Here is a 27,990-nt window from a genome sequence, read left to right as displayed (position 1 = left end):
TAATCTTGGCTTAAATATAAGAACCAATGTGAGTGCATCACTGAGTCAGTCCCACATACACATTCACACATTTTATTCTCCTCCTGACTTATTTTGGACAAAAAAGTCAAATGTCAACTTCTAACGTTTTCCCAGAAGAAACGTCTCTACGTACTAATCACTTCCACTGCTTCAATGTAACACTCGCTCAACATGTACTCCGATATCACAAACATATTTCAGTCCACATTCAATCGTTAAGCATGCCCAACACTTGGCTGTGACGACAGTAACTTATCTTGCTTTTTTGGTGGATTTATTCGTCTGTTCTGATTAAAAGTGAAAAAACAACAAAAAAAAAAAAAACTACCATTTTCAAAGGGCCATTTCACTGAAATAATAAGAAAAAAAAGAAATTTCCTTGTGTCACTCGGCTCTGGTGGTTTTGACCTCAAATGACCTCAAAACATTTAAACAAACCTGATACACTTTTGGAGGACAACTTGATGTCCAGTTTTAAATAAGTAGTATCTCAAGGCTGCAAACTGAATCTCAGAGGCATTTTTCAAAATCTGGGCAAATTACAGCTAAACTCAGCTGGCAGTGAAATGTACATTTTCAGTGGAAGTGGCCCTTTAAACGTCAGATTCACAGTGTCCCGTGTAAGTGATTGAAAACTTCAATCTCATCCTGTCAGCTTATCTTTGAGTCATAACCACATGTATGAGTTTAGCATATTCACTGGTAACAAAACATCCTATTTGTTTCCCTCTAACCTTGTTGCAATTCTTCAGGGGAATGAATAAGTATTTAAAAAAAATAACGAGCAACACTAGGGGGAAATCCTGTTGTCCACTCAGAGGAATGGAACATATAACACTGAATCCAAAGAGTTGCTGACATGTTACTCTTTCTGATTTGTAGCTCTTCTCCATCGTTAAACTTCAGTCTCTCAGTCTCAGTCCTGCATCCCAGCTCAGTTCTGTGTCTCTAACTGTGCTCGTGATGTGTTTCATTATAGTCCATGATCTTTAGCTGCTGTTGCCTGGGACGACCTGACCCTGCGTGACCCCGCCCTACACCTGGTCCCGCCCCTGTTTTTCTTCTGGGGCTTTCCTGGCTGGAGGCCCGCTGCTTAGGCTCAGACGGGGGCTCCTTGGTGGGCACAGTGAGAGGGGTTGCTGGGGTAGGAGTAGGTGCAGGAGCTTGAAGAGGGGGTGGATTGGGGATGGGGGAAGGTACAGGGCTGACAGGGGCGATAATACCTGGGCAGGGCGGCTCCACACAGAGCTCAGTTTTCAGGCCGTGTGCAAGGCCGGCCAGGCGCGGTGGCGGTTGCTCTTGCTCTTCATCACACTGGCTCTCGCTCTTGTTACGGAACAGCTCCCGCGCCCTCATGCCCAGGAAGCTCTTGGCGCTGGGGTAGGAACCAACGGTGAGCGGGGCTTCAGAGTGGTGCTGTGGTGTGAGCGAGTTGCCGTGGGGACAGGATGGGGAGGGCTCCACCAGCAGGGGCGGGGCCAAGTCCTGGCTGCCGTTGATGGAGTTAGCTGTTGTCTTGGAAGAGTTACTCGCCTTCGGTTGCCCTGGCGATAAAGTGCTGCCGTTGCCTCGAGGGGAGTTGTGTGGTTGTCTACTGTCCGCCTCCTCGTTGGTGTTAGGTTTACTTGGTCCATCTGGCCCCATGACACTGTAGAGGACAAAACATGTCAAGAAAGAAACCCAACTTCCAAAATAGCATTTATGTTAGTACCACTTTAAATCTATTTACACATACATGAAATGTATCCATAGAGTTACTTTAACAGCTTGATTTTCTGTTTCTACAGATATCTTTGATATTTTATGGTGTAAAAAATAAGTAGTACAGAGCACCAGTATCAAGGTTTCTGCAACTTTTACCAAATGATGTAAAGAAATGTAAAGAACTTTATGAGGCCCCATGTCCACCTAGAGTGTTTTTTCTGAGCGTTAGCTTTTCAATTGTTTTCAATGATTAGAGAGCATTTGTAGCAGCAGGCAGACTTCCAGAGAAAGAGCGCAGCCTCCAGCGTCCTTTTTCTGAGCACTTCTTTTTATTTTTTGTGTGGCTGCTCTGAGCGCTCAAGCTAAAAATTTCAACTTCAACTTTTCAGAAAGGTGCTGTTGACGTCACCAGCGCTCTTTTCCTAATGTATGATATTCCCTGTATTTTTGCAGCCTACAGATCGTGTCTTGTACCCACATCCTTTTTGCTTCGTGTATGATAGGGTATAAATGATCTCATAAAAACTATACGGTAAAATGCAACGGAGCAGTGTGGGTCATATAGCGGCTGTTGTCAACAGACTGTTGTCATAGAGACAGGACGGACGAGCAGAACTTTTCTTTGACAAGAGCTCCGAGCGCACAGCCGACGCTTTTCTGCCCAGAGCTGCCTTAGACTGTAATGGAAAAACTTAATTTAACATCCATGCTGTTACAAAAACATGTTTCAATCCAGCTGATCTTAAGAAACAGCTCCTCTCAAGTTTTATCAGAATGGTCATTGGTTAATTAATATAATAGAAAATGAGGTGGAAAAACCTTTTTACCCTTCTGCAGTGTCTGTATTTGTATTTACATTTTAAAAATGTTGATGTTTACAACACATACACTGGTCAATTTAAACAGTCACGAGCCAGCAAGCCACAAAAAAAAGGGAACCACTGCTCCTCCAAAACATTAGATAGTGTACTAAATGTTGGGGTGTAACTGTAACAGAGTATAATCAAAATTAAATGGCCTGAATAGAAAACAGAAGCTGGGTCAAAAGCTCTCGGAGTCTGACCTGCAGTCAGCACTACTGTGTTGGTTAGCTCTGCCCCCTGGTGGTGAACTGCAGAGCGTGCCGGCTGGAGCCTCCATCTCCACTCTGCTGTAGAGCTGCAGGAGTTCAGTCTGCAGCAGCTGAGAGATTCTCCTCTGAGCCTGATACCTGCTGTCTGAGGCCTGCAGCTCGGACCTGCAAACAAACAGAGAAGAGATGGGAAAATGTCAACGCTGAACAAAATGAGAACAATTGAAAAACCAAGCAAACTCAAAGAGGTAAGGGAAGGGACACTAATTACACATGGGGGCAAAGAAACAGGTGACTAGCATTTTACATGAGCTTTGTACCAGCATCTATCAAAGTGAGGGCTGTCAGCATTAACTAGTTAATGACGTGATTAATTAAGGTCTGAAATTAATGATGATGTTTTTATAGCGATTAATCCTGTATTATTTTGTCCCTTGAGGTGCACCGTGGATAAGTGTCTCCCCGTAGTCACAGTGATGGAAAAGAACGACACTGCTGCATCTTTGACTGTCTCAATTCACATTAAAAAATGTTTAGACAGCTCAGCTGATGATTCAAAAGTTATATCCAACTTATGACATGAAACATGCACCTCTGTAAGCGTTCCTTTGTGCTCTTTTAATTTACTTTTTGATCTGTAACGAGTTCCTTCTTCTGTAGTTAATTAATGTCGCAACCTTCGATCTACCAGAAGGTCCTAACTTTTTTTCAAAATAAAAGCAGGGTTGAATTCAGTAAAGTACTCTCAGCTTAAGACAGTATACAAATTCAAAATAAAAGCTTGACAATTTATATTTTTTAATGCAAAAAATTGAATTTTAAACAAGTGATTAAAAATTATATTAATCATAAAATTTAAATTTAGCGATTAATCACAATTAAACGTTTTAATCGTTTGACAGCTCTAATTAAAATGAAATGAAAAAACACAAGTACTCTCACAAAAACAAAATGAATGATACCTTATTGACAACAGATTTGCCTTATTTTCTGATGTAACCTTATTCTGATTACTTGAAGGTTCACACCCACCTTGCTTGACATTTGACATCCTCAAGGAACTTCTTCTGCTCCACGATGAGGTGTTCTTTCTTGGTGAGGTGTGTTTCCAGCTCGGCTACTCTCTGCTGCGATGCCTCCAGTTTCTGACCCTGCACCAGCAGGCTCTGCCTCAGCGTCTCCACTTCTTTCCCGTAAGAAACTTTCAGCATCTGGGCCTCCTGTATGAGGAAGGTGTAGGGTTAACAAGAAGTGAAAAAAAATTAGACAGAAATCAAGGATTGAGGAGCTATTTTCTCAGATTTCAAAATGTAAGAACATTTTACTGTTTTCCACAAGAGATCTTAATATTATTTTAAATGTACTTATTATTTTACTACAATACATTTCTTTACAGTGTTCATATTTATCTGTTACTATCAACCTTTTAACAAGTACAGGAACCATTTACACTAAATGACAATCCAAATACTTGAAATGTATCACTACTGATTGTCATTTATATTTAGATGGGGAACAGTTTCTGCCCCTCTTCTGTCAGCCTCATCAGAATGTCCCTGCCCTCCCTCCCCCTCCCCTCCCCCCACATACAACAGACTCTCATCAGCCCCACAGTCAGAGAACATTAGAGTAATCTGTGCGTTACATTAACGCACACTGGACTTAATATTTTCTGTCTACACTGCATGCAATCTTGAACAGACCTGCACAGTTCCTCCATTGCACATTTTGTGTTTCTATATTTTATATTCTATCATATATTTTCCAATAGCCTTTATATTTTGCATCTTATTCTGTTGCACCAAAACACCAAGTTAAATTCTGTGTATGTGTAAATATACTTAATAAAAACTGATTCTGATTATTTTTAGATGTGTTAGAGCAAGCAAGTTTTAAAATGAAGGAACAAAGGGGTGTCTCCATAACCAAAGTTAACTAACTATCAAGGCTGTCTAGCTCGACATGATATTACCAGCATAACTTTATTTGTGAGTCTGGTAGATAACAGTCATATTCCAGACTTCAACACTGGACACTGGAGTTAAACACACAAATGTGCTAATGAGATTGACTTTGGATGTCAGGTGACCTCATTTATAAACTTTAAAAGCACGCTTTATTCTGTAAACGATGATGCTACAGCAAAGCTAAAAAAACTCTATGTTGGACATTTTGACTCAACGCCCACCAAACCCAATTAGTCTCCCTTTTGCACCTCAGTATGTTGCCTCTGCAGTTTCCTCCACCTGTCACACACACAAACACACACACACCTTTCTTCCTCCATACCTTTGTATTATCGGCGCCTGCGTGGTGTAACTCCTGCATGGACAGCTTATGAGCCTCCCCGAGGAGCAGCAGCTGCTTGTTCAGGAAGCTCATCTGCTGCTGGGTGCTCTCGCTGTTGCTCAGCTGAAGGACAAACGAGACAAACAATGACGACGGAGGGCAGAGCAGCGATTACACTACAAATCAAATCTATCCACAGATATCAGGGAAGACATCAAACATTTCAACTTCAGTGTTCGGCTAGAGGTACTTCACTGATAAATACATTCAAGAAAATGCAGAAAAAATATTCACACATGTATTTCAGAATCAGAATGCATGTGTTTTATTGGAGGGGTTACTTTAGTCTGACTCTAACACTTTATGACAGAAGTTCACTTTGTGGTCAACTTTAAATGAAATGTTACGCTTTAAGGCTCATAAAAATGACATTTAGAAATCAGCACCCAGTCCCTGACCTCACAGGATGTTAAACCATTCAGCCCCTCTATCATATTCATAATCTAATTCCATTATAAAAGGTTCTTTGGTAAACTGCATGGATGCTGTCTGTTTTGAAATGCCCGTGTCCTGAACCAACAGCTCCTTGTTTATCAGGATTTTTCTTCAGTCTGGGTCAGACCTCAGACAAACCCCAGGAGGCAGAAAAACACCAAGACCCCCCGCGTCACTGACCCAAAAATAGAGAGGGAGAGCCATCATCTCCAAGGCAACCGAGCCCTGGGACAGTCTGCAGTCTGCAGAGAGATGGCAGGACGAGGGCGAGGGACGTGTGTGCTTCCAAATTCTGACCAAACTGTCCCTGAGTCCGCCTGCTGTTTTTCTAAAGTCCTCCGTTAGTTAACATATCGGTCTGAATTGTGCACAGGGCGGGCCTGAAGGGCTGCAAACAAACAATCCTGCTGACTGAACAGGAAGCAGCTAGCTGCCAGGGACAAAATGCTGCGTGAACAGTGTCCATGTGTGTTTGTTAGCAGGGACGTGTTTATCTCCTTATCTGGAATTGAACACCTGCCCAGACATGTAAGATGAAAAGGAAGACGGCTTTAATCCTTCTCTTTGGCAGGACTTGTTTTTTAAAGAAGTCAAACTGTGCAGGAAATACTGGCTGCAAGTTTCACTGATTGAGGTAAAGAGGTATTTAATGATATTAATACAACAACTGACTATATCACAACAAACTATCATTCTTACAGTGCTGTAAGGGATACACACAATAAAGATAAGAGTCAAAACAATAAAGCTTTTGGAAATGACAGGGTAAAGAAAATAGACAGAAAATGAGTTTAAAAGAATCTATTCTCTTAGATAAACACCAGTGCACCATCTCCCTATAATGTCAGTTATAAATATGTATAAAGAGTAAAACCCTTTTAATGAAGCCTGTAAGCACAAAGGGTTTAAACAAGGCGACAGGATGTATACAAATATAATGACTAGCCGTCTTTTCTTTTCATTCATTTTGTTTCTTCTATTCTCCAGAGGTGAAACGACCCCTCTCTAAGCCTCTGTTAAGTTTTCCATGACCAGGATGAGATGTTGTTGAGCTAAAATCAGATCTTTGATTAAAAAAACAAAATCTGACCACACTTCTGTTTAGTTTACGTGAATGAGACAAGATGGGACTTAAATGTCAGTGGTTGTCTTTGAAACACAAGAAGTCTTCTAACTGGTCGAATTGGTTGGAGGGCTGTGAGCGGATCCCCCTGAATCTCGCTCAGCCCTACAGGTAATGAGATTGGCATCCTCGCAAGGGGGATTTGATCAGGTGGGGGGGGACGACATATATCCTGACAGACTTTATTTAGCCTATAATTCAACAGAAAGGAAATGGCAATACATCGTAGTAGCGTCAGTCGGAGACGTCCTGTGGATACTGACGAGCTGGGAGGAATGAGTCATGAGGAGAACACATCAGCATTGCATGATCGCATGACTGTCGGCTACATTATCACACTAAACTACGTCATTTGGATGTTACACACAGAGTGAAAAGTTGCTTTACAGATTTGAACACTTGGATCAACCCGTCACCTTGATACCAACGTCGGATCCCTGGATGAGGCTCACTGATAAGTTTAAAAAAAGAAACGTTTTGAGTCAAGTAATGACCCCGAGGTCCCCCCTAGCATATTCACATCTGAGAAAGACTGCATTTTCATTCGATGCTCCTAATTCCTGGAATGTCATCCAGATTGAAAAAATGAAGACTCTGCCCTCAAATGCAGGCCAGAGTAACGGACCACTGCTCATTAACTTTTTTTTAGATATGTTGCTGGCTGTTTTCTGGATATGTACTAAACCTGTTTTCATTCTTCTTCTTTTGTTTTTTGCTGATTTCTTTTCTACTTGCTTTTTATTTGTGTCCCCTCTTCTATGCTGTGAGCTCGAAACCTCAGTGCCGTTCGAGTTAAAATAGAGGTTTTGAATTGAATTGAATTGAATTGAATGGCTCAAATGTTGAGACTTTTTTTAGTCACTAAAATGTTTTAAGTTGTTGTTGATTTAGACTAGACTAAAATGATAAATGGTAAAAAAAAACAAAAAACTGCAAAAGCGTGTTCGTCTAAAGGCTAAGACCAAATCTAAAACAGCTGTAAAACATTAACAAAAAAATATATATTATAATAATAACAATTATACAATTATAATATGGGTCTGAGCAGGGGGAAAAAATCCAAATTCCATTTCTAATGTTTCTGCAATTGGATTGATATCTTTGTCCGCAGCACTTTTAAATTCCTGTTTTTACACTTCGGGCTTTGAATAGTTGCACTGCATTGAAGCATAACTTTTCTTTTCTTTTCAGTCAATTGAAATCTTGCAGTACTTCTTACCTTTATGGTCATCTGGTTGAGAAGGTGACCGGTGTGGCAGACTTTGTTGTTGGCCCTCTGAAGCTCCGCCTCCAGTTCATCCATCTTTTTCTGACACTCCTGCAGCTTACTCTGAGGACACAAAACACAACTAGACTCAAAAAGAGTGAAACTATATGTCATAAAGGTGGTGACAGTCCACAGACATATTCTCACAATGTCATTGCATTGTTAAGAAATGTGATTATATTATATATTATAGAAGAGCTGTGCAGTGATGCAAACCTTTGATAGTTTGAATCAGTACAAATCATCATAAGTGTGTGTGTGTGTGTGTGTGTGTGTGTGTGTGTGTGTGTGTGTGTGTGTGTGTGTGTGTGTGTGTGTGTGTGTGTGTGTGTGTGTGTGTGTGTGTGTGTGTGTGTGTGTGTGTGTACCTGGAGCTCCTGGTTCTTGGTGTAGTAGTCGTCTCGCCCCTGCTGCAGCTGTCTGATCTGACTGTGCAGCCTGGTCACCACCGTCTCCCGGTCATCCCACAGCTGCCTGTACCGCTGCTGCTCCACCTGCAGACTCTCCCTCAGAGATACGATGTCCACACTCTGCAGGTTCAGCTGATCCTTCTGCACACACACATACACATGCACAGATGCACAAGTTAAGTACAAAATGTAAATGAGTTTCTGAATGTCATTTAAAAAAAAGTGTTTAAGGCGTTTTGCAGCAGTTTGTGCATTTTTATCTCAGCAGGTCTTTAAGTGAGAGCGGGAAGGGAACACTCACACTCACACACACATTTAGCTCCAGAAATCTTGATAACTGTGCACCATTTTTCAGAAGGTTAGCAGGAATTGAATTACTCTTTCAGCTGATAGGGGCATGAATGCCTCAGTGTTTCACCTCTGTGTTTACATTTTATCCGAGGAGACAAACAGCCTTCATGACTTCTTTGTAAACAACACGTGTGAAAAAGGAAGTCTGTCTGGTATTCAGTTTGAGCAACAAACAAAACCTTACACGCACTTTCTCTGCAGAGTGCTAAAAATAATCCTTGGCTACTTTGACAGCTAACCATTGTCTAAATGTTGCAAATGCCTCAGTAATCGGACGATGTTTTTTTCAGACATGTTTTCTCCTCTTCTCTGCTTAAATGATACATTACTAGTTGAAGGATCAAACCTGAGAGGCTAAATGTTTCCTGTGGTGATGCATCTCAATAAACAAATCTACCATGTTATTAGTATAGAATGATTTTTTCATTTCAAGGTACTGTGATTAACTTTCATTTTGTGTTGATCTTGGTAGACCCTGTGGAGGAGTAGTAAAGTCGTATGTCTTTGCTTAGTCTTCCTGTACATGTGCCAGTTGTGTTTTCAAACAAGAAAAAACTCATCCTGCTTCCTTTTAACCCTCAAATGTCGCACTCACTCTGAATGTTTGCCATGAAAATTGCTAAAGGCAGCGGTAACAGGAGTTTAAAATAACAATAAAGAAATGGTCAGTCTTATCCGTGATGTTGTTGCCTGCTTTGGAGGGTCATAAAGATGCAGTTAGAGCTTTCACATACTCAAACAGGGTTAATCTGGAGTAATCAGCACATGCAAAACTTGCCATGGCGTTATTCTGCTCCTCCAGTGCAGTGGCGTTGATGATGCGTCGGAGGAGGCGTCGGTTGCGGACGGCGTGCTGCTCCCTCTTGTAGCGCTCGTACAGCAGCTGGTTGTGCAGCAGGAGCAGCTGGCTGCGCAGCGTGTGAAGCTCGTCCAGCGGAGCCGAGCCTGGGGAGGCCGTGGTAATGATAATGTAATTCACACAGACACACACTTGACGCACGTTCACAATATTAATGACTATTTAAGAGTGGAAAGCACGAGTTATTTAAGGAGTATATAACGGGGAAAATACTGTAGGTTAATAAAAAGCTTGAATTCTAACAGGGCTGACAGGATGATTTAATATAAAGCAATGAAACGTGTACCGTCCTTCACTAGCTTACAACAGTGTTTTAAATAGGTCATACCATAACACAAACATTTGATATTACTGTGTCATCTGGATTTGGATCATAATGTATGAAAAAAACAAACATAATGACAATCACGTGACACGTTTTCTAAATCTGTTCTTTATTGATATTGGAGATTTTTACATATTTTCATGACTGCACTGAACTTAAGAGAACCCCCTAAAGCCTAAAACAACAACTATGTCAGTAGATGACAGTAGATTGTATTTATTGTCAGCAAACAAAAATGTGAAATTAGCAGAACAATTCCAAACTGGTTAAGTAACCAACGTTGGCATTCAGTATCTACTTGGATTTCTAATCTTGTATATATAATTTTAAAAATAAGATCCTGATGTATGATGACATTTAAATAGGACATATTATACAACTTCTCCATCTTTTCAAACAGTCCCCTGTGGTCTAAATTAAACATCTGTGATGTGCTTTGGTCAAAATATAACATGAATCAAGCACCAGAGGAGGTTTGTGACCCCGTATAAACCAGCTCTCTCAGAATGCTCCGTTTTAGTGTGTGTGTCTCTTTAAATGTAATGAGACCCCCCCTGAGTTTTCCCCGTAGACATCACTCCTCTGCAGCGAGAATAAAAAAGTTGGACCTGGGCAAAGTTTTGCTCTAGTCTGGAGGTAGAGTCCATGGGTGGAGATACCAGGGGAGGGGAGGGGATTTTTTTTTTTTACCAGAATCCCACTGTGACATCACAAGGAGAGCACATTTGAGGCCCTGTGTTGTAAGACTTATGCAGACCGGATGGGTTTATTTCACATGTTGTGGGTCAGTAGACACTCAGGTTACACACATATGTTCAGAAACACTGTAAAAGTGGATTTTTCATAATATGTCCCCTTTAACTATTTAACTAATATTTTTTACAGCTACTTGTCCCTGTAAATGTAACCTTTAGGAACCTTTGTGTTTGTTATTTTTATTCAGATAGTTCTTGTTTTAAAGGATAACCTGCTACAACACAAATAAACAGATGACTGAAATTCCAAACAAACACCTTTGGGGGAAGCAACAAGCGCATGATAAAGATACCCATAATGTGAAAAATGCAGTTATCTTAAATCCTTGTTATCGGCCAACACAACTCTGAATACAGAGATTCACTTGTCAGCACGAACAAAGAGGAGAGCAGAGAGAGAGAAAAGATTCTCCTGAGAATTTGATGGCAGACTTAAACAGCCTTTGGAGAGTTCCTGTCAGTTAGCTTCAGGCGCTGAGTGGAGTTTTGTTTTTGATGGAATCGAGAGTACCTGACTCCTATCAGTCGATCAGGGCTGATGATTAAATTCCAGAGTAGTAATGACAGTTGGCAGGGAGTTTGTGCAACAACACAGAGGGTTTGTATCTTGTTGGGAGCTGAAGCTGGAGAAAAAAATTAGATTCTTAGCGTGGTTGACCGAGTGCATACAGGAGGTTTAAAAAAAAAAAAAAGAGCCAACTTCTGATTTTCTGAGCTGATCGAGTTCTGCGTGACTGTGGGAACTGTGTGTGTGTTTGATTAACCTCAGTTGAACAAATTCCCTGTTTGGCTTGGTTCTAACATGATGTTCACGTCTCAGAGCGCGTGATGAATCACTAGTCATGCCTAAATAACGCTCCATCTGGAGTCTTTACAAGAGCTTCTTTTATCAGCGTGTGTGAGTGCGTTACCTCCAAAGTGCGTCCAGTCAGCTGACTTACTTGGCAAAGGTAATCTGTGAAAGGAGAGAATGAAGAAGCACATGAGAAAAATGTGGATGTTTCTCTGTAAAGCTGCACTGCAGTCATTCATGGCAGTCTCACAGTCGAATTATATAATAATGATAATAATACATTTAATTTGTAACGCACTTTACATTTTTGCAAAAAAAATCTGAAAGTGCTACAGGAAAAAAAATAGAATAGAAATAAAAACTAATTTCATCAACTAAGCAACCAACAAAACTAAAAGCACAAGCAGAAGGCTTTGTTAAAAAGGTTTTTAGGGCCCTTTTAAAAGCATCAGCCGACTGGATATCACTATTTTAAAATGAGAAAACATACACAGCAATAACAATACAAATATGTGTACCAATAAATGTTTTTTTAAATTCTACAGTTTCTGCAACAGGAAAGAGAGAAAAAATAATTGTGTGTATTTTTTTGTCTGAAGCCTGTAAATGAGGTGAAATAAGGGAGGTAGCTTCTATGGTAATCCATCAGTTTGTTGACTGGACGATGTTTTGGAGCCGTGTCTTTTGGATTTTTGAATGAAAAAAAAAGGGATTTCAATGAGGTGGGGTAATCAGAGCTACACTCTCCACTCTGACTTGGGGCGGCTGTGGATCAGTGGTAGAGTTTGTTGTCTCGTTTCGATCCCCAAATCCTGCAGCAACATGTCATATGTCCTTGGGTAAGACACTTAACTCTAAATTGCATGAATTGGATTAGTTACTCCTGATGGTCACTTTACTCAGCAGCCTCTACCATCAGTGTGTGAATGTGTAGGTGTGACCTGTGGTGTAAAAAAACTTTGAGTAGTCAGAACAGCGCTTTACAAGCTCAAATCCATTTACCATCTGATGGACTGATTGTCATGTGTGCAACCTGTCAATCACAGGTAGCCAGGCCCTTTTAAGCATGACCTGCTTTAACTACTACTACCTACTCTATTCTTAATGAGGATATATCAGGCCTGCGCAATTAATCTATTTTCAATATCAGTTACAATGTTGTCTTCCTACAATCATGAAAACAAGATAATCAATATTCACCAATAACTTCGCTGCATGGTGTGTTGTTGCTCATTTTGTCCACAGGTTTTTGTCATGTGTGGGAAATATTTAAAAGTGTTTGTTGTTACATTTTGACCACAAGGGAACATCACCACTCAAAAAAATCGTCAATTTATATTTTTTTCACACATTTATTTTAATAGCTGCGTGTGATGCAGACATCGTAAAATCAACAAGTAATCGTGTTTGATAATCATGATCTCAATATCAATCTAAATAATCGTGATTATGATATTTGCCATTATCGAGCATGCCTAGAATATATGATAAAAAAAAATGTGAATCCTATTGAAGAAGACTCAAAACCAGTGTTCAACAGCATGAACTCATTAAGACAATGTTAACCATGGTTATAAAATCACTTGAAAAGTGCGCTCCTTTTTTCCTAGATATTTTTAAACGACACTTCTTTTAGCCACCGGTGTAGTGGCCCCCTGCTGGACACTAGCGGAATTACAGAATGACTTAAATTTGATTACATTTTCAAGACAATGAGGCTACAGTTACATTTTATATACAGCACTGTGATTAGCTTTAGCCTTAAAGATTAACTACATTTCAAACTAAATGTTTATATGTTTACCACAACAGACAGAGACAGGCAAGACTTCCCCCTGCTTTCAGAGTTTAGAAGTTATTTGTCACAGCCATACTTCAGGCTCTTTTTCAGTGTGTTTGGCTGAGATGAAGAGAGTCAAATCTGAGGAAGAAGGCCGACTGAAATGAGTGAAGCTAAACTACTATGTGTCCAGAGATGACTTTGCAGACACAGTCTCTGCTGTTGTGTTATTGGCTCTGAGCACCGGTACTGTGTGTGTGTGTGTGTGTGTGTGTTCACATGGAGAAAGTAAGGGGGTGGCAGATTCTGAACAATATAATACTTGTCCTCAAGTGGGTGTTTCCTTTGGCTGCAGAAACCGCCTGAAAACAACCCAGGCGAGCTGTGCACAGTGGACAGGACATCCAAACACTCCGGAGATTCTTCAGAAACGATAAACATGAGTTTCTGACACACTGAGGGAAACAGCAAGCCCTTCAGGGAGCAAAATACCTCAACCCAACTACACCATCCTCTGAATCTGTTTAATTATTAACATTAAGAGTTTATCTAAGTCTGCACCTAAAAACACCTAAAACCTTTTCCAGGGTTTAAAGGTCACTTGGCTTATGAATATCTGCAGCAGCTCAGAGGGGATAGAAACACCTGTCATGTAATGTTGTTACTGCAGTACAGGATTTGTAGGCCACATAGAGAATACATTTGGAAAAATGCATATGAAAAAAAAAAAGGGTCACAATACCAGATTTTTAAACTACTGTTACTAATGTCTGTTTTAATACCACAGAAAAACTCCCACACTGTGCACACTTGATAGTTTGCACCAATGCAATAGCAAGCGATACGATAGGATAGGATAAAATATGATACGATGGGATGGCTTACCTCTTGAGCACTTTATCATGGTGGTCGCTCCCCTGCTGAACAAGGCGATCCAGCACCTCCAGTGGCGAAGCAGACACCACTCCTTCCTCCTCCCCGTCCTCAAGCCCTTCCTCCCACTGCGACAACCTCTCCATCGCCGCCTTGTGCACCGCCTCCGACGTCTTCTGGCCCACAAAGAGCGAGGCGGCCCTCGGGAGAGCCAGGTCAAAGAAGGACTCGTATGGCACCGGGGCCGGGGTCTTGCTGCACGGGCTCGGGGAGAACATCCCAAACTTTCCCAGGTCGTCTTCCGGGGCGGAGGGGCTCCGGTGCAGGTGGTGATCGATGGGGGTGAAACATGACTGAAAGGACCAGGACTGTTCAAGACCGAGGGCTGAGCTCCTGCTGTCCCCCCCTGTTCCTCCTCCTCCTCCTCTTTCACTCCCCATACCGCTGGTATTCGCAGTGCTCTCAGCTTTGTCAGGGGTCGCTTCCACATGGTGGGTGTTATGAACGGGGCCTCCGGACTGGTGGTTGGAGAGGGTCTTGTCTTGTGCCTGACAGCCGGTCAGCGTCTCCGTGGTGTGATAGAAAGGGGAGTCAAACCCCCTCAGGCCCGACAGCTCCTGCTTATCCTCAGTGATCTTCAGCAGCTCCTCTGTGATGGCAGCTGCAGCAGAAACAACATATGGAGGATCATGTATAAAAAACCTGAATGCTTGTTGTGAATGTCAATGTCTGCTCTTAAATATCTCTGCATTCACAACAAGTGCCAGGTTCCTGCTATAGCAGTCAGAAAAACAAAAGGCTTGGGGGTTTGTGGTTTCCCCTAAAGGGGAGCGAGCTTACGCAGCAGAGCTTGTACCATTTGGCAGGTGCTTTTATCAAGTGGTTCACAGTACTGTAGGAGCATTTTATTTTTAGTACAAGAGATTTAAACCAATAACAGTGCAGAGCTAGAGGAGCACAGAGGGATATGAACAGGTATGTGTTCTCATCCTTGATAGGTTCAGGCTAATTGAGCTGAAGAGGAGGAGAATTAATTCTCTTGAAAACATATGCAATCAAAAGCAAAACTTTTTGGTTTGGATAAAACAAAGTGCAGTAATGGCTGACTTTAAAGGATTTTAAAATGTGATTGTAATCACAAGAAAATGAATAATCTCTCCAAAACAGGGTTTAAGGATTTGTCTGTCTATGGAGGAATTTTCCTATTGGGATAAAAATCCTCTTACGATTTTTTTTTATTTAATGAAAATGCATCGTGTTTTTACACTTGTTTGCATAGTTGTAAATATGGATAGTGATGTCCTATTTGTATATATTAACTATCTGCTATTCTGTGTATCTTATTGGTACATTAAAACTGCAACAGGTACATACTATGGATTAGCAGATGTGAGTCAGAGTGTTTCAAAGCACACAGGGACAAATACACAATCAGGCTCACAGCTTCCTTTGCCTCACATAACAAGCCTTCAGTGGAGTGCACACATATTTCTGAGTAAAAACCTTTGAGTTGCACTGTTGTGAAATCAAACTATCATTCAAAAGGGGCTTCATTTAGTCACCCTGCCAGATTTCTTTCTTTATCTACACCATATTTTAGTTATTTTTAAGTGGAGGAAGAGGGCCACAATGAGACCTTTGTTCTTTACACGCTGAATGGATCCGCTTCTACAGACACTCACCCTCCTCCCTCTCTTTCTCTGTTCTCAGCTGAAGCTCCAGCTCCTGTTTCTTCATAAAGACCGACAGCTCGGTCAGAGTCATGGAGATGTTCTCGGCAGCTCCTGTGTCTGAGGAGGAAATGTGTGGTGCTCAGTAACAAGTCACATCTCCAAAGAGCCAATCAAACTCTACACACACCTCTGATGTGGTGGGTTTGAAGATAAGGGAAGTACAACGATGAAGAGTAACGACCTTTAAAGATAATTGCTGTTTGACTTCACTGACCTCTGTTTGTAACTGCCTCTGCACTCCTCTCTGAATCTTTCACAGGCTCCTGTCTCACCAGGGCAGGTTTGTTGCTTTCTCCATGTCGGCGGTCCTGCAAACACCACACAGGTAAAAGTTATCTCGTCATACTTTCAGTAAAATGTATGGGTAGTTTGCTTCAACTGTTTCTGTTCCAGACGACATTTACACATCCTGCAAGCTGGAGGTGAAGTTTAAGGACACGCAGTTCACGTTGATAATAAACTCTTACTCTTTATAATGTATGTATAACAGGGACAAATATAGGGAAAAGTAAACACTGCCACACATCCAAACAAACCAGACTCCAGCTGAGAACCAGTCATATAATATTATAATTATAATGACCTCCTCTCTCTTCTCGTGTGTGATCATTCACAGTCTTTAACCCCTTTGATACATCAATGTGCCTCCTGCTGTCAGAGAAATGAGTTCTCAAGTTTTAAGTACATCACTTAAATTGGCAGGCATATTTATTTAGTTTGTTACTAATTGAGCAACACAGAAGGACAAAAATCTCTGAGCAATTACTGGATCAACAACTCAGAAGTGGAAAAAATATGGTCAGAAATAACCACACAAAAAACAATGGCCTCCTGCAAATCTTTCATGAAAGGAAAATAATTAGAAAAGGTACCTTTAAAAAAAAAAAAAAAAGAGAGAGAGAAATGCACAAACAGTAAACTGTCCCTCATATATTCTCTGACACTGGAACATTTAAGAAAAGAGGGGAGGAACCTTTCTTGGTGGACTGGACTGGACTGTGTTGGCTGGTAGGGAGATGATGGGGAAGTCGTCTGACAGGGTGGGAGGTGGGGAGGAGGTGGCTGGAGTGCTGGAGGCGGGGGTTCCTTTCCCTCCTAGAAAATATAAGCGTTAGTAAAAAAAGTAGATGCTCGAGCTGAATAGCGCACACATTCATGCACATGATGCGAGTGTTGACCTGATGTGCAGTGGAAGCGGCTGGGAAGGTGTGAGGCACTGTGGGACAGCTCCAAATTGGGCGACATGCCCCTGGAGGAAGGGGGCGTGGCCATGCCACACAATGAGGAGGGGCTCCACAGAGGGTCCTTCCCCCCACAGGAAGAGTTGAGTTCACAGGTGGAGTTCTGCAAGATGGTAGAGAGACACATCACCACCTACGGTTTTCAAAGCGGGAAATTTCCTAAATTTTCTTACATTTTGCAGAAATAACTATTTTTTCCTTTCTTGCAGAGAGATTGTGTCTTCATGTAAGGAAGGTCTTCCTTGCCAGTGCTACTTCGATAAATGTTGCGTCGTGCTTAGCTCATTGTGGCTGAACACTGGGTCTTTGTAGATAATATAACAGAGAGTACAGTCTAGACCTGGGGCCGTATTCACAGAGCCTCCTCAGTACATGGAGATGCTCTTAGTGAGGAAATTCTGCAAAAATTCTTAGAATCATGATGTTTTCTAAGAATTCCCCCCTAAGGTTAAGAGTAGATCCTGGTAAAAGATAAAAGTTATTCACAAAGCATCTTAGCCCTTAAGAGAGCACCTAATGTGAAAAACTGTTAGGAGTGAGGAGGACTTTAAACAGTGGAAAGACACTAAAGACACTCCTATAAACAGCAAGGAAGGACTCATACTCAGAGAACAAAAGGAGAACAGAAGGCAGTCTTGATTCATCGTTATTAACGCAGACGTTTCAGTCTGTTGTGAACTTCCTTCAGTGCAAAGTGAGGTGGTTTCCTCCACAGGTGATTAAAAGCCTCTTCACATGCTGATGTAACAGTCCACATGTGAAGAGGCTGCAGTGGGCATGCGTGTTCAAACATTTTGTAGGCTTACACATTTAAAATACGGCTTACAGTTTTTTTTTAACAGAGACGTTCATTACATAAAATGGTGTTCATGATCACACATTAATGTCTGTGTCTTGGCCGATCAGCACTACTTTTTTTTTAATACAATAAGTGGATCCCAAAAGCGCTCCAGATTTGTTCTGGGTCTGGGTCAAAGGGAGTGCAAAGCGAGGACAAACCCTCATACGGACCCTGGGGAGGAGAAAAACAACCCGGGCCCCTCCCTAGAGTGGCTGGCCCAGTAAGAGGAGTGGAAAGACAGAATCTCCATGGCAACAAGCCCTGAGGGTTGTGTCTAAAGAGGTGGCAGGATGAGGACAGGGACAGGGGGGGCATGTCCTGTTTAACCCGAAGCTTGGGCCTGTATGCCAATCTGTAGACTCTGATGAACCAGAATCCATCCGTCTACTTGTATGGTGTGGTTTTTTAGAAGAAAGAAATCAAATCAGCACATTTAACAAGTGATATTTGGATTGTAAACATGACCAGAATAAAGCTCAACAATGAAATGCTCTAGTGTTTCCCTCTGGCAAAGTTACGACAGACCAATCATGCGACCTAAACCAGGACTCTGATAGCTCTGTGACGCTGTTATTGATGATCTTACCTGCCGTCTGGAGGTCTGTGGGCTGCGGTGGGAGGACTGTGTCCCTGAGAAGGGGGGCAAGGACAGTGGCGGGGGAAGTGGCTGCCTCGGAGTCGAGAACGGGGTCGAAGAAGAGCTTCCTGTTGTCAAGAAGACAAAAAGCCTGATCAATGTTTGGAGGATGCTTCTAACAACTTGCAATCTTTAGCTCTTTCTGGGTTTGGTGTCCTTTAAAACCATCAGAAAACAAAGTCTCATTAAAAAAAACATCATTGGGCTGTGAGAGGGCTCTGGATAATAATTATTATTGTCTTTTTCAATAATAATTTTGTTTAATAATTGCTTTCATTATAGATTAGTTTGTAGATAAATGGTAAAAATGCCCATCATCATCACTAAGTTCTACCGACAATGTCATGTCTTCAAATGTCTCCTTTTACACCACATTTTTACGGCCCCGTGTCCACCTAGCATTGTTTCTGAGCGACAGCATCTTTTTTCAATTGGTTTCAATGAGGAGAGAGCATTTGCGGCAGAAAGCGAACGTCTGGGAAAAAAAGGGCAGCTGTTGACTTCACCGGCGATTGTTTTGTAATGTATGATATTCAACGTAGTTTTGTCGACTAGGGATCATGTCTTGAACCCACATCCTGTTTGCTCCGAGTCTGATCGGGAAATAATGATCAATAAAAAACATGCAAGTTACAGAGCAGTGTCGGTCATACAGCGGCCGTAGTCAACAGACTGTTTGATGCAAGTGCTCACGAGCGCACAGGAGAAAATGCTAGGTGGACACAGGGCCTCACTAAGCAAAAGCATGTTTCTAATTCCATTATTCAGTGTTATGTACTTCTGTTGAATACAGAGGGTTAAGATTCTCTTCAAATCTGAGAAAAACTAAAATATATATCTACTTTCGCAGAGACTTGGCTGGGTCAGCTAGAAAGGGACATTCCCAAATCTTTAAATTATCACATTTTTATAGATTTCTCCTGAAAATGTACTATATCAACAAAGAGAGTGATATCCTGGGGGAATATAAATGACATACAGTATGATAATTCATTCAAGCCCTCTCCTACTGTGAACTTTTAGAAGTAGCAGCTGTTTATTCTACAAGACAAACATGTGACACCTTAATGTATTCTCCCTAAAGGTGTCATTAAAGATCATATACTGGATGCCTCCATCATAAAAGTGTCACTGTGAAGTGTTCTGACCGTAGCTGCTGTGGAGGTCTGTGTACGGGCTGGAAGTGCAGTCCTGTGGTCGCAGGTGGATTTGGGGGTAAAAGTTCTCAGGCATGGTGGCGTAGCCCTCCTCACAGGAGGCCTCCTTGGGGTCTAGAGACACTTTGGCACATTCGATGACGATATCATGGATTTCATACTTCTTCCACCTAAATCAAAGCATAGCACCATCACTCACAAAGACTCACATGACTTTGAAAAAGATTCAACGCTGAGTCGTCTCTTTCTGCAGTGTCAGACTCACCTGGTGGGGTCAAGCTCGTGGTCCTTCGTTCCCGTCACCAGTTCTGGGTGAATACGCACGTGTTCAAGCATGGGCTATAAGGGAAGGTTGAACACAGGGTTATAATAGTAGCTTTAATCTACAAAACCTATAATGAGGAGGAATACAGAGGTGCAGCAGGGATCAGTTTCTCACCTTCACTACCTCCTCAAAGGTTTCCATGTTCTCCTTCATGCTGTAATGGGAGCGCAGGTAGGACACAAAGTTGCACGGGTACATGCCGTAGAGACGGTGGAAGAGAGAGTAGACGCTGGCGTGGAGGTGGATCAAGTAAACCTCTGAAACATGCCCTGAATGTGCAGAAAATCACACACACACTTGAACACAGTACGAACAAAAAAAGAGCCCACACAGCTAACACATTCACAACCATAAAACAGTTTGATGTTGTTTGTTTTAGCCAAGCTTATCTCCCCAGACCTCCTATCATTCACACTCAAGTTCACTGCATAAACTATCACGAGTGCAACATCCAGTCATGCATCCTATTGAGTGATTGAATAGTGATATGATGTCAAAATATGTTGCATATTATCAATTAGTAAATGTGTGCAAAATGTCCCTTTGCTTCCAAGCAGTACTTTTAATATTGGACTATTATCTTTCTTAAGGTCAAACATGTCTCTTTAAACTTGCACATATGATGACATTGTTGCATATAGGCCTGACAGGCTGCACATACCAGGATTCTTCAGGTTCCAAGACGCCAGGCGGCCGAAGATGTCAAAATACTCCCACAGGTGTTGTTTCCCAGCTTGAGGGATCATGGGTAACAGAGTGATCAGCACCAGCACTCCGGTAATCAGCACCACAACATCTGTATCCGTCTGTAAAGAAAAGGAGACAAGGTTTAGGATCAAGTGGGAGGTCAACCGCAGACTGAAATGATTTGAGTTCATCAAAACACTTTTATGACTTCAGCCTGTAAAATCTACTTCCATATGAGTCTCACAGAGATGACAGAAGCCTTCCATCAGATTTAGAAAAGATTAAATAAATTCTAACTAATGTCCTCTTATGGAATAATAAATTGATCTGCTCCTAGTATGATCCAAACAGAAAAACCTTATGATATATAAAGACATTATAAAAAGAAGAGTCCAACCAGACATCACATATATAATTGTATTCTCGGAATCAGAGCAGGGTCTTTACCTTCAGGCATTTGAGCAGCGAGAGGAGCAGAGGGTATCGGGCGATCTTGTGGATCCAGGACGGCTGCTTGCGGATGACGTGGCCGAGCAGGGTGAGGGTGGGCAGCCGGCAGGCCTGTTTGGTCATACACTCGTTCATCTTGTCCAGAAGGTGCTGTAATGAAGGGAGGGAGGGGGCAGCAAGGTTAGCTCTGTATTTAACAGGTGAGGTAGTTTAAATGTCATTCGTTATTGATTACACAAATTATTGTGTGTGTACTTTAGCCTATGTGTGTTTGTAGCATGTTCAACAACAGAGCGTAACATTTCCCCTCTCTGGATTAATAAACTATAGAAAAAAGAAATAAAATTGAAGATAATATCATTTATCAAAGTGCTTATTCATTTTCTTTACATGTAGATACAAATGTGATACTGTATGGATCATTTTAAACTACACAAAAAAATCAAACTAAGGATGCTAATTATTTTTCTGTTTCTATTATTATAAGATGATTTAGGATATTTCTATTAAATGCACTACTGGTTCACAAAGGTTCGAGGTCGTATTTGATCTCAACTGAACTTTTCAGTCAGATCGGGAAGGTTAATAAATGTGCACAATATTCTGGATAAAGTTACATTTTTATCTGCACAGCTGCAGCAGTGTCCAGCAGCAAGCTGAACTTACGTATTGTCCTGTTAGCAATAATGCTAAGCTAATGAACTATTTAGCTAAAAAGCTTTGTAGCTTAACACTGCCAAGTTGTGACAGCTGCACTCAGATCAAAATATGTTAAGCATTAGCGTTCATTTCCAAACAGCATCAAAAGCAAAACAAGCATCAAATAGTAAAAACAAATACACAAATCAGCAAATAATAAAATGAATAATTAGGAAAATAAACAGGTATTAGAAATAAAAAATGATAACTGTGTCCAATCAAAGGACAAGCCTCCAGTAAAGAAACCCCCTGTCCCAACCACAAAAAGAGAAAATGGAAAACAGTAAGGAGAGTCTGTAGAGAGAGTGTTGGAAGGAGAAGAGGGGAGGCAGAGCCAGTGAGAAGGTTAGCAATATGTCAGCTAATAAGCCTAGCCCAGTCGCTAATGAGACAGTTAGATCAAACAGCTTATTTAAAAGACAAAGTAACTGTCTGTGAACTATTCCTCTTCTGTTGAACTCTTTTTACCCGGACAGAGGAGGTTCATCGAGGTGGATGATGCAACAGAGCGACCATAATAAGCTTAAAAGGCATCGTGTCCGTCCCCTCAGAGGTCAAGTCTGTTAATGTGTCTTTTAACAGGTTAGCAGTGAAAATTTCTAAATGCACCAAAGTTAAACTCTGTGTTTAACATTCTTGTGGATTAATTTTGCCTTCTCATTTAGATCCTATAAGAGTAGAAATTCCATTGAAGTTAGCTGATTTTCACATGCATTTTTTGCAGTATAAAACCTTGTTGTGGCCGGGCGTTAAGTTCCCATTTGCGGATTTCTTACCTTATCGTGTGGTTCTCTGGCTGAGGAGAGGATATGCATGGCCTGTGCAGAGTTTGTTTCCAAAAAGTAGTCCACCAGCCCGTTCAGCAGCATGGACCCTCGCTCTTTAGAGAAAGCAGGAAGGATCATGTGTAAGACAAAGAGCTTAATAAATCAGGAAAGAGTTTACACAGCAGAGTTATATTAAAAGAGCACAGTTAGCTTCATGCTAGCCAAAGTCCTCTGTAAAGATACACTTTCTTGAAGCCTACTATGAAACTGAAAACTGATCAAACACAGTGATGTTTTACTCGTGGCCCTACCGGTGCTGAGCTGCTCGTTGATGAGGCCTCTGATCTCTTCGAGCTGGTGGAGGTCGGAGGTCTCCAGGAGTGGGAGGAGGTCCCCCACATTGGGCTGCTCCCTGGCCATGGTGGCGGCAGTGCTGGCGGTGGTGTCCTCTTATGGTGTCCGTCCCTGCCTGCCTGGAGGACTCCTGGGGCCACCCACCAACACAGTCTCCAGGCACCTCTACAACACACCAAGACCAGATTTCATAAACATTTCTCAGAACTAGTAAAGCCCTGATCGAGGATTAGTTGGCATGTGATAATATCAACTCAGTACTGGGAAGCATTGCTACTGTTTTTTATTCAAAATGGAAACAAATTTGAATTGTGTCCTTAAGAGGAATCTGGCCCTTCATCAAATTTAGACACATTTGGGTGTGAATGATCATTTACAGATGGCAGTAAGATGCAAAAACACAGAAAACAAGTTTTCTGTTACTACTAAGTATGAATGTTAAAGGTCACATACTATCCTCCTTTTCAACTAGTGTAAATAAGTCTCAGAGCTCCCCAAAACATGTCTGTGAAGTTTCTTGTCTTAAATCCACTCTGATCCTGTATTTGATCAAGTCTATAAACCCCTCTATTTCAGCCCTGCTCAGAACAGGCTGTTTCTGTGTCTGTAGCTTTAAATGCAAATGAGTGTTTGACCACGCCCCCTCTCTGGAAGGACTTGGTTACAATACCCTATTATCTAAGGCAGACTCAGAGGGCAGAACAAACACCTAGCTATGGGTGTGTCACCCACCTGGGGGAGGGGCTACTGCCCTTTGTGATGTCATGAAGGGAAAATCTCTCATTTTCTGAAAAGTGGAGCAGGTTAAAAGACAGAGAGGATGGACTTTTTCATATTTGGGGGGGTTTGTAGACAAGCTAGGGCAAAAAATGGACCAATGACAAATGTGTCATGAGTGAGATAAGTTATTTAACCCTTAGAACTGAAAAATAACCACATAATGAATGTGCGAGCCACCATGCACAATGAAACTATTGTAGCTAAATGGAACTCAGCCATCATTCATTTGATTATCTACAACTGTTTTTATTTTTGACAGTGACATCACACGTTCCCTCAGTGGATACTTTTTTTTCGCTGCTTTGTCCCTCTGTGACGGTAAAGCTAATGTAGCGTAGCTTGATATGGGCAGCACATTTAGCTAGTGCACGACAGCTGGTGTCACTCTGTTTTCTCTCCGTGCAAGTTGCACCAAAACTAATGTTACGGCCTCCTTTTTGCCAGTGAGAACAGAAACAGCTTGTGTAGCAGAGCCTTTATGATTAATTTGATTATATACTAAGCAATTCCACTTAATTCCACCTATTTTAGTGATATTTAAAATAAATATCAAATAGAGGTCATTTTGGAGAAAGTAAGATAAAGTGATGAAGTCTTTATGTTTTAATTGCCTAAAGGATCATAGGAAGTGATGATTTGGCCATACCATATATGTATCATGAAACTACAACATTTCCTGAGCCAGTTACCATGGAAACACATTGCAACCCTATGGTATGTTAAAAAGTCTTCGAAAAAAGATGGCTTGTATCATGAAGTCCAACATATACACAAACACATCCTGCACAAAACCACCAAATGATGAGCTGTAACATAACTAACTGATACATCCATCCCATGTTTCTCCGACCACAGGGCGCATGTCATATCTACACTAGCTTGTTCTTAGCAGCCGTCCGAGGTCATAAGTCAGTTGAGAATATTAGAAATGAGTCATAAACAGTCTCACAAACATGATTGAAACTTCAACACTGTGAGAATGCAGCACAAATGAAGAAAAGTTCAGAGAACAGATTAAGAACGGATTAAGCACATGAATAAAGCGGATATCTTCCACGACGTAATCAAGACAGTATTATACATCCAAATAGATGACCTATACCCTACATGGCAAGACACTTCTATTTCAAAGCTTCCTATTCAAAACAAGAGGCTGGAATGGAGAGAGGTAAAAAAAAACACAACATGACCTAATGTGTTCACCACTTCAGGCTACTAGCATGTAGATGTTTTTTCATGTAGAGACACTGGGGTAGTGTTTTTAAATAAAGGAGGCCAGGGGGAGCCTAGCAAATGTGCATCTGAAAAACAGGCATAAATAATCCTGATGGGCAGGTCATTATCGTCGGGGTGTCTGCACCCAGCAGCTTAGTCTCTAACACGAGGAATGAATCAGCACCGGAGATCTCATCAGCTCCTAAGATCTCCGTTCAACACTTAGGTCACAACACTCCACGTATTAGGGGATGATGATCAGTGCCTGAATGCTGCACAGATCGGTTGTTCTTTTTAAGGGCTTACAGGCCAAAAAGTAGTCCATAACTGTAAAATATATAATCTTCCAACACAGAGTCACATGTTGGGGGGGAAAGGTAACATGAGCTAATTTTGGAGAGAAAGACAAGAAGAAACGGATCATTAATCCCCCTCACATTAAGTCTTATTTTCATTAGTCATACGTTAGATAAACAGAAACATGTCAACGTGAATCTTATGACAACAAAAAACCAGACATGATACATGCTCAAAGAAGCTCCTGTTGGTTGAATAATGTAGGAAGTCACAGCATTGTGTCCCTGTTATCAATTAACTGTGATCTCAGGCAGCTTGGGAACGCTCAGGAGCACACAAAGAACCTTTATGCAGTCCGGACACTTCCATGTAGACTCTGGAAATGACATTTGACTGTGTGCACTCCTGTGTGAATATTTAAAGTGCGCTCAGAAAACAGACAAACAGCCACTGGAGAGAACGGTTTAACATGAACCAAACTGCTGTGTTCTGTTTGGACTTGATCCAGGTGAGGAAAGGAGGTGGACAAATATTAACTGTACGGTGACAGTCTAAAGAAATGTCAGAATTTGCAATATTACTTTTTGTTTCCTGTGCCTTAAATACTGCGTAATGCTGTGGATCCGCTAACTCCATATTCTGCCCCAAATCACTTACATCAGCCTCACAACAACTCCTCTAACTCTATCCTAAAACATTTTGGTGACCAAGTGATTTTATTGTTGCCCCGTCTTGCTCTTGTAATAATTTCTCATACTACATTAAGTCCCTCTAAACCATGGACTATTCTATATCAGGTTTAAAGACTCCTTCTGCTGGAAATGTGACCAAAGTTATGAAAGTAAGCTTGGATAATATCCTTCATGTTGATGCCTTTTATGGTTATTTTAATAATGCAAACACATAATGTGGCAAATACTAACCTGTCTGCTGCAACTGTTTAACTATTTAGATGCATGCCTGAACGTTTAGTTCAATAAAGATCAAATCCAATCATTTTAGAAATTCCTTACTCAAATAGAAACAGGGAGGCTGATACATCCTACTGCATAACGTTTAGCTGTAACTGTTGTCTGCCCGATAGTCTAAATGCAACATGGAAGCAAAAATACTTCATTTAGAGTGAAAGCACCATAATATACGGTTAATGATGGTAACAAAAACACATTACGTATTGATTCATACATTGATTATTGATTGATTCATTGATATTGATTCATACATTACGTTACTTTCAATATTTGAAAAGGTAATTATGGCAATCTACAGGACATCAATCTTTGAATTAAGCATTTAGTATCTGCCTAAATATTTCCTGCAATTGAGGGAAACAAATGTATGTGGCTTTAGGGCATGACATTTACAGGAAACACAGCTAGATGTACTGACTACAGCTCCCAATAATTAGACTAAGAGGTTATATTTTTGGCTTCTGTCAGTCCAGCACTGTGTGACAGAAGGGTCGAGAAGGTCAAACTGTGAAATCAGTGACCCACTTTGTCTACATGGTGCCAGGAGAGCCAGAGTGGACACATGCTAATAACAGGAAATTATTGTTCAAGCTATGTTTAATATACAGCCGAAACTTAAACATTGAGCAAGTATTATGCAGAAAGCTACGGAGTGTTAATTCCATATATCAGTTAATATATGCATATCGATGCATCAAATAAACAAATATAGACTAAAATGACTTGATGATGGTTCGCCTGTTGACATGCATTATGTGAGCAGTGCAGAGTCCGGACAGGCTGAGGGAGCTGCTGCTGGATGTGGACTGACCACTGGCTGCTGCTTGTCGTAAACAACTCGCAGAGAACAATGGGCAGGGTTGGGTTTACTTTATCCGATTATAACAACATGCAGGCATCTTTCCTCATGCACATCGAGAATACATGCAATCATCATATGAACACGCAGATACAATTACGACTCAATGGTTACACCATTAGCATCTACAAAATGCATCTACTGGGTCTTTCCAAAAACAAGTCAGTCCCAGCGCTGAGAGCTAACGTTAGCTGGGAGCAGCGACCACCACTCGGTCGGCGATTCATCTCGCCTGTCCGCCGAGTCTAATCGGTGGAAAAGCAAGCCGAGCAGCCTGTGTTCAGTAAAACAAGTCATGTGCGTTGAGATCCGCTGAAAGAAAAATGCATTAGATGTAAAAAATTAGACCTGTTTACCTGTTAGAGTAGCTGCACTCCACAGGGCGCCGCCATCTTGAACACCTCACAGCCCATCCCACCGCAGTCAGCCTCCGCTGTCGGGCTGCATGCAAAATAATCCCACAAGTTAGCGCCCGGTGAGTCGCTGCCGCAACTTTTACAACTCAGTCACGGTAACAGCATCTAGTAGTTACTCCGTTAAATCACCTCTAAAAAACACGGAAGTAGTAATTGTATCTATGCGCAAACCAATTCTTTCCTCTTCTGCAGAGCTAAGATTGTTTTTTTTCTCATCTCCCCATTGGTGGAAGGATGAAGTGAGTGTAATGCGGTTTCGCGTGACCCACATGTGAAGAGCGCATGCGCATAATGGATTTTGTTTTTTGACCAGGCAGCAGTTGACAGATCAATAAAGAAGCCGATATCAGCAAAAACAAAAAATGAATTAAATTAAATTAGACACAATGAAAAGTAAGTGAAACAATCTAAGAATAAATGAAAGGTAGACATAAAGATAAACGT

At 41.4% G+C, this 27,990-nt stretch overlaps 1 protein-coding gene across 2 annotated transcripts; it reads right to left on the bottom strand.

The window, feature by feature from the left end:
* Positions 1-33: 33 nt before the first annotated feature.
* Positions 34-27,780, bottom strand: tsc1b (TSC complex subunit 1b). Of its 2 annotated transcripts, none has more exons than XM_061061847.1 (22): positions 27,487-27,780; positions 22,966-23,173; positions 22,664-22,767; positions 21,186-21,338; positions 20,713-20,857; positions 20,166-20,320; positions 19,992-20,065; positions 19,702-19,896; positions 18,519-18,633; positions 17,029-17,194; positions 16,824-16,945; positions 16,065-16,158; positions 15,800-15,907; positions 14,130-14,778; positions 11,583-11,626; positions 9,511-9,677; positions 8,340-8,522; positions 7,924-8,034; positions 5,087-5,209; positions 3,830-4,017; positions 2,789-2,962; positions 34-1,669 (listed from the first exon to the last, which is right to left on the bottom strand). In XM_061061847.1, the coding sequence occupies exons 2-22, from the start codon at positions 23,072-23,074 to the stop codon at positions 970-972; spliced, it is 3,879 nt and encodes a 1,292-aa protein (XP_060917830.1). In that variant the 5' UTR covers positions 23,075-23,173; positions 27,487-27,780; the 3' UTR covers positions 34-969. The 2 variants fall into 2 exon arrangements, with proteins under 2 accessions (XP_060917830.1, XP_060917831.1); XM_061061848.1 differs by having other exon boundaries at positions 18,519-18,637; positions 19,718-19,896.
* Between the last annotated feature and the right edge of the window lie 210 nt (positions 27,781-27,990).

The sequence above is a fragment of the Labrus mixtus genome, chromosome 17 (genome assembly GCF_963584025.1).
Source record: "Labrus mixtus chromosome 17, fLabMix1.1, whole genome shotgun sequence".
Lineage (NCBI taxonomy): Eukaryota > Metazoa > Chordata > Actinopteri > Labriformes > Labridae > Labrus > Labrus mixtus.
This window is presented reverse-complemented; position numbering and strand designations above follow the sequence as displayed.

Bases quoted from the DNA above. Each gene is read 5' to 3' on its own strand.
- tsc1b (XM_061061847.1), bottom strand. From the start codon at position 23,074: ATGGCCAGGGAGCAGCCCAATGTGGGGGACCTCCTCCCACTCCTGGAG. The intron at 19,897-19,991 runs GTGAGTCTGACA...GCTTTGATTTAG, and splicing joins CACGAGCTTGACCCCACCAG to GTGGAAGAAGTATGAAATCC. The intron at 8,523-9,510 runs GCAAGTTTTGCA...GTGTGTGTGCAG, and splicing joins AGGAGCAGAATAACGCCATG to AAGGATCAGCTGAACCTGCA.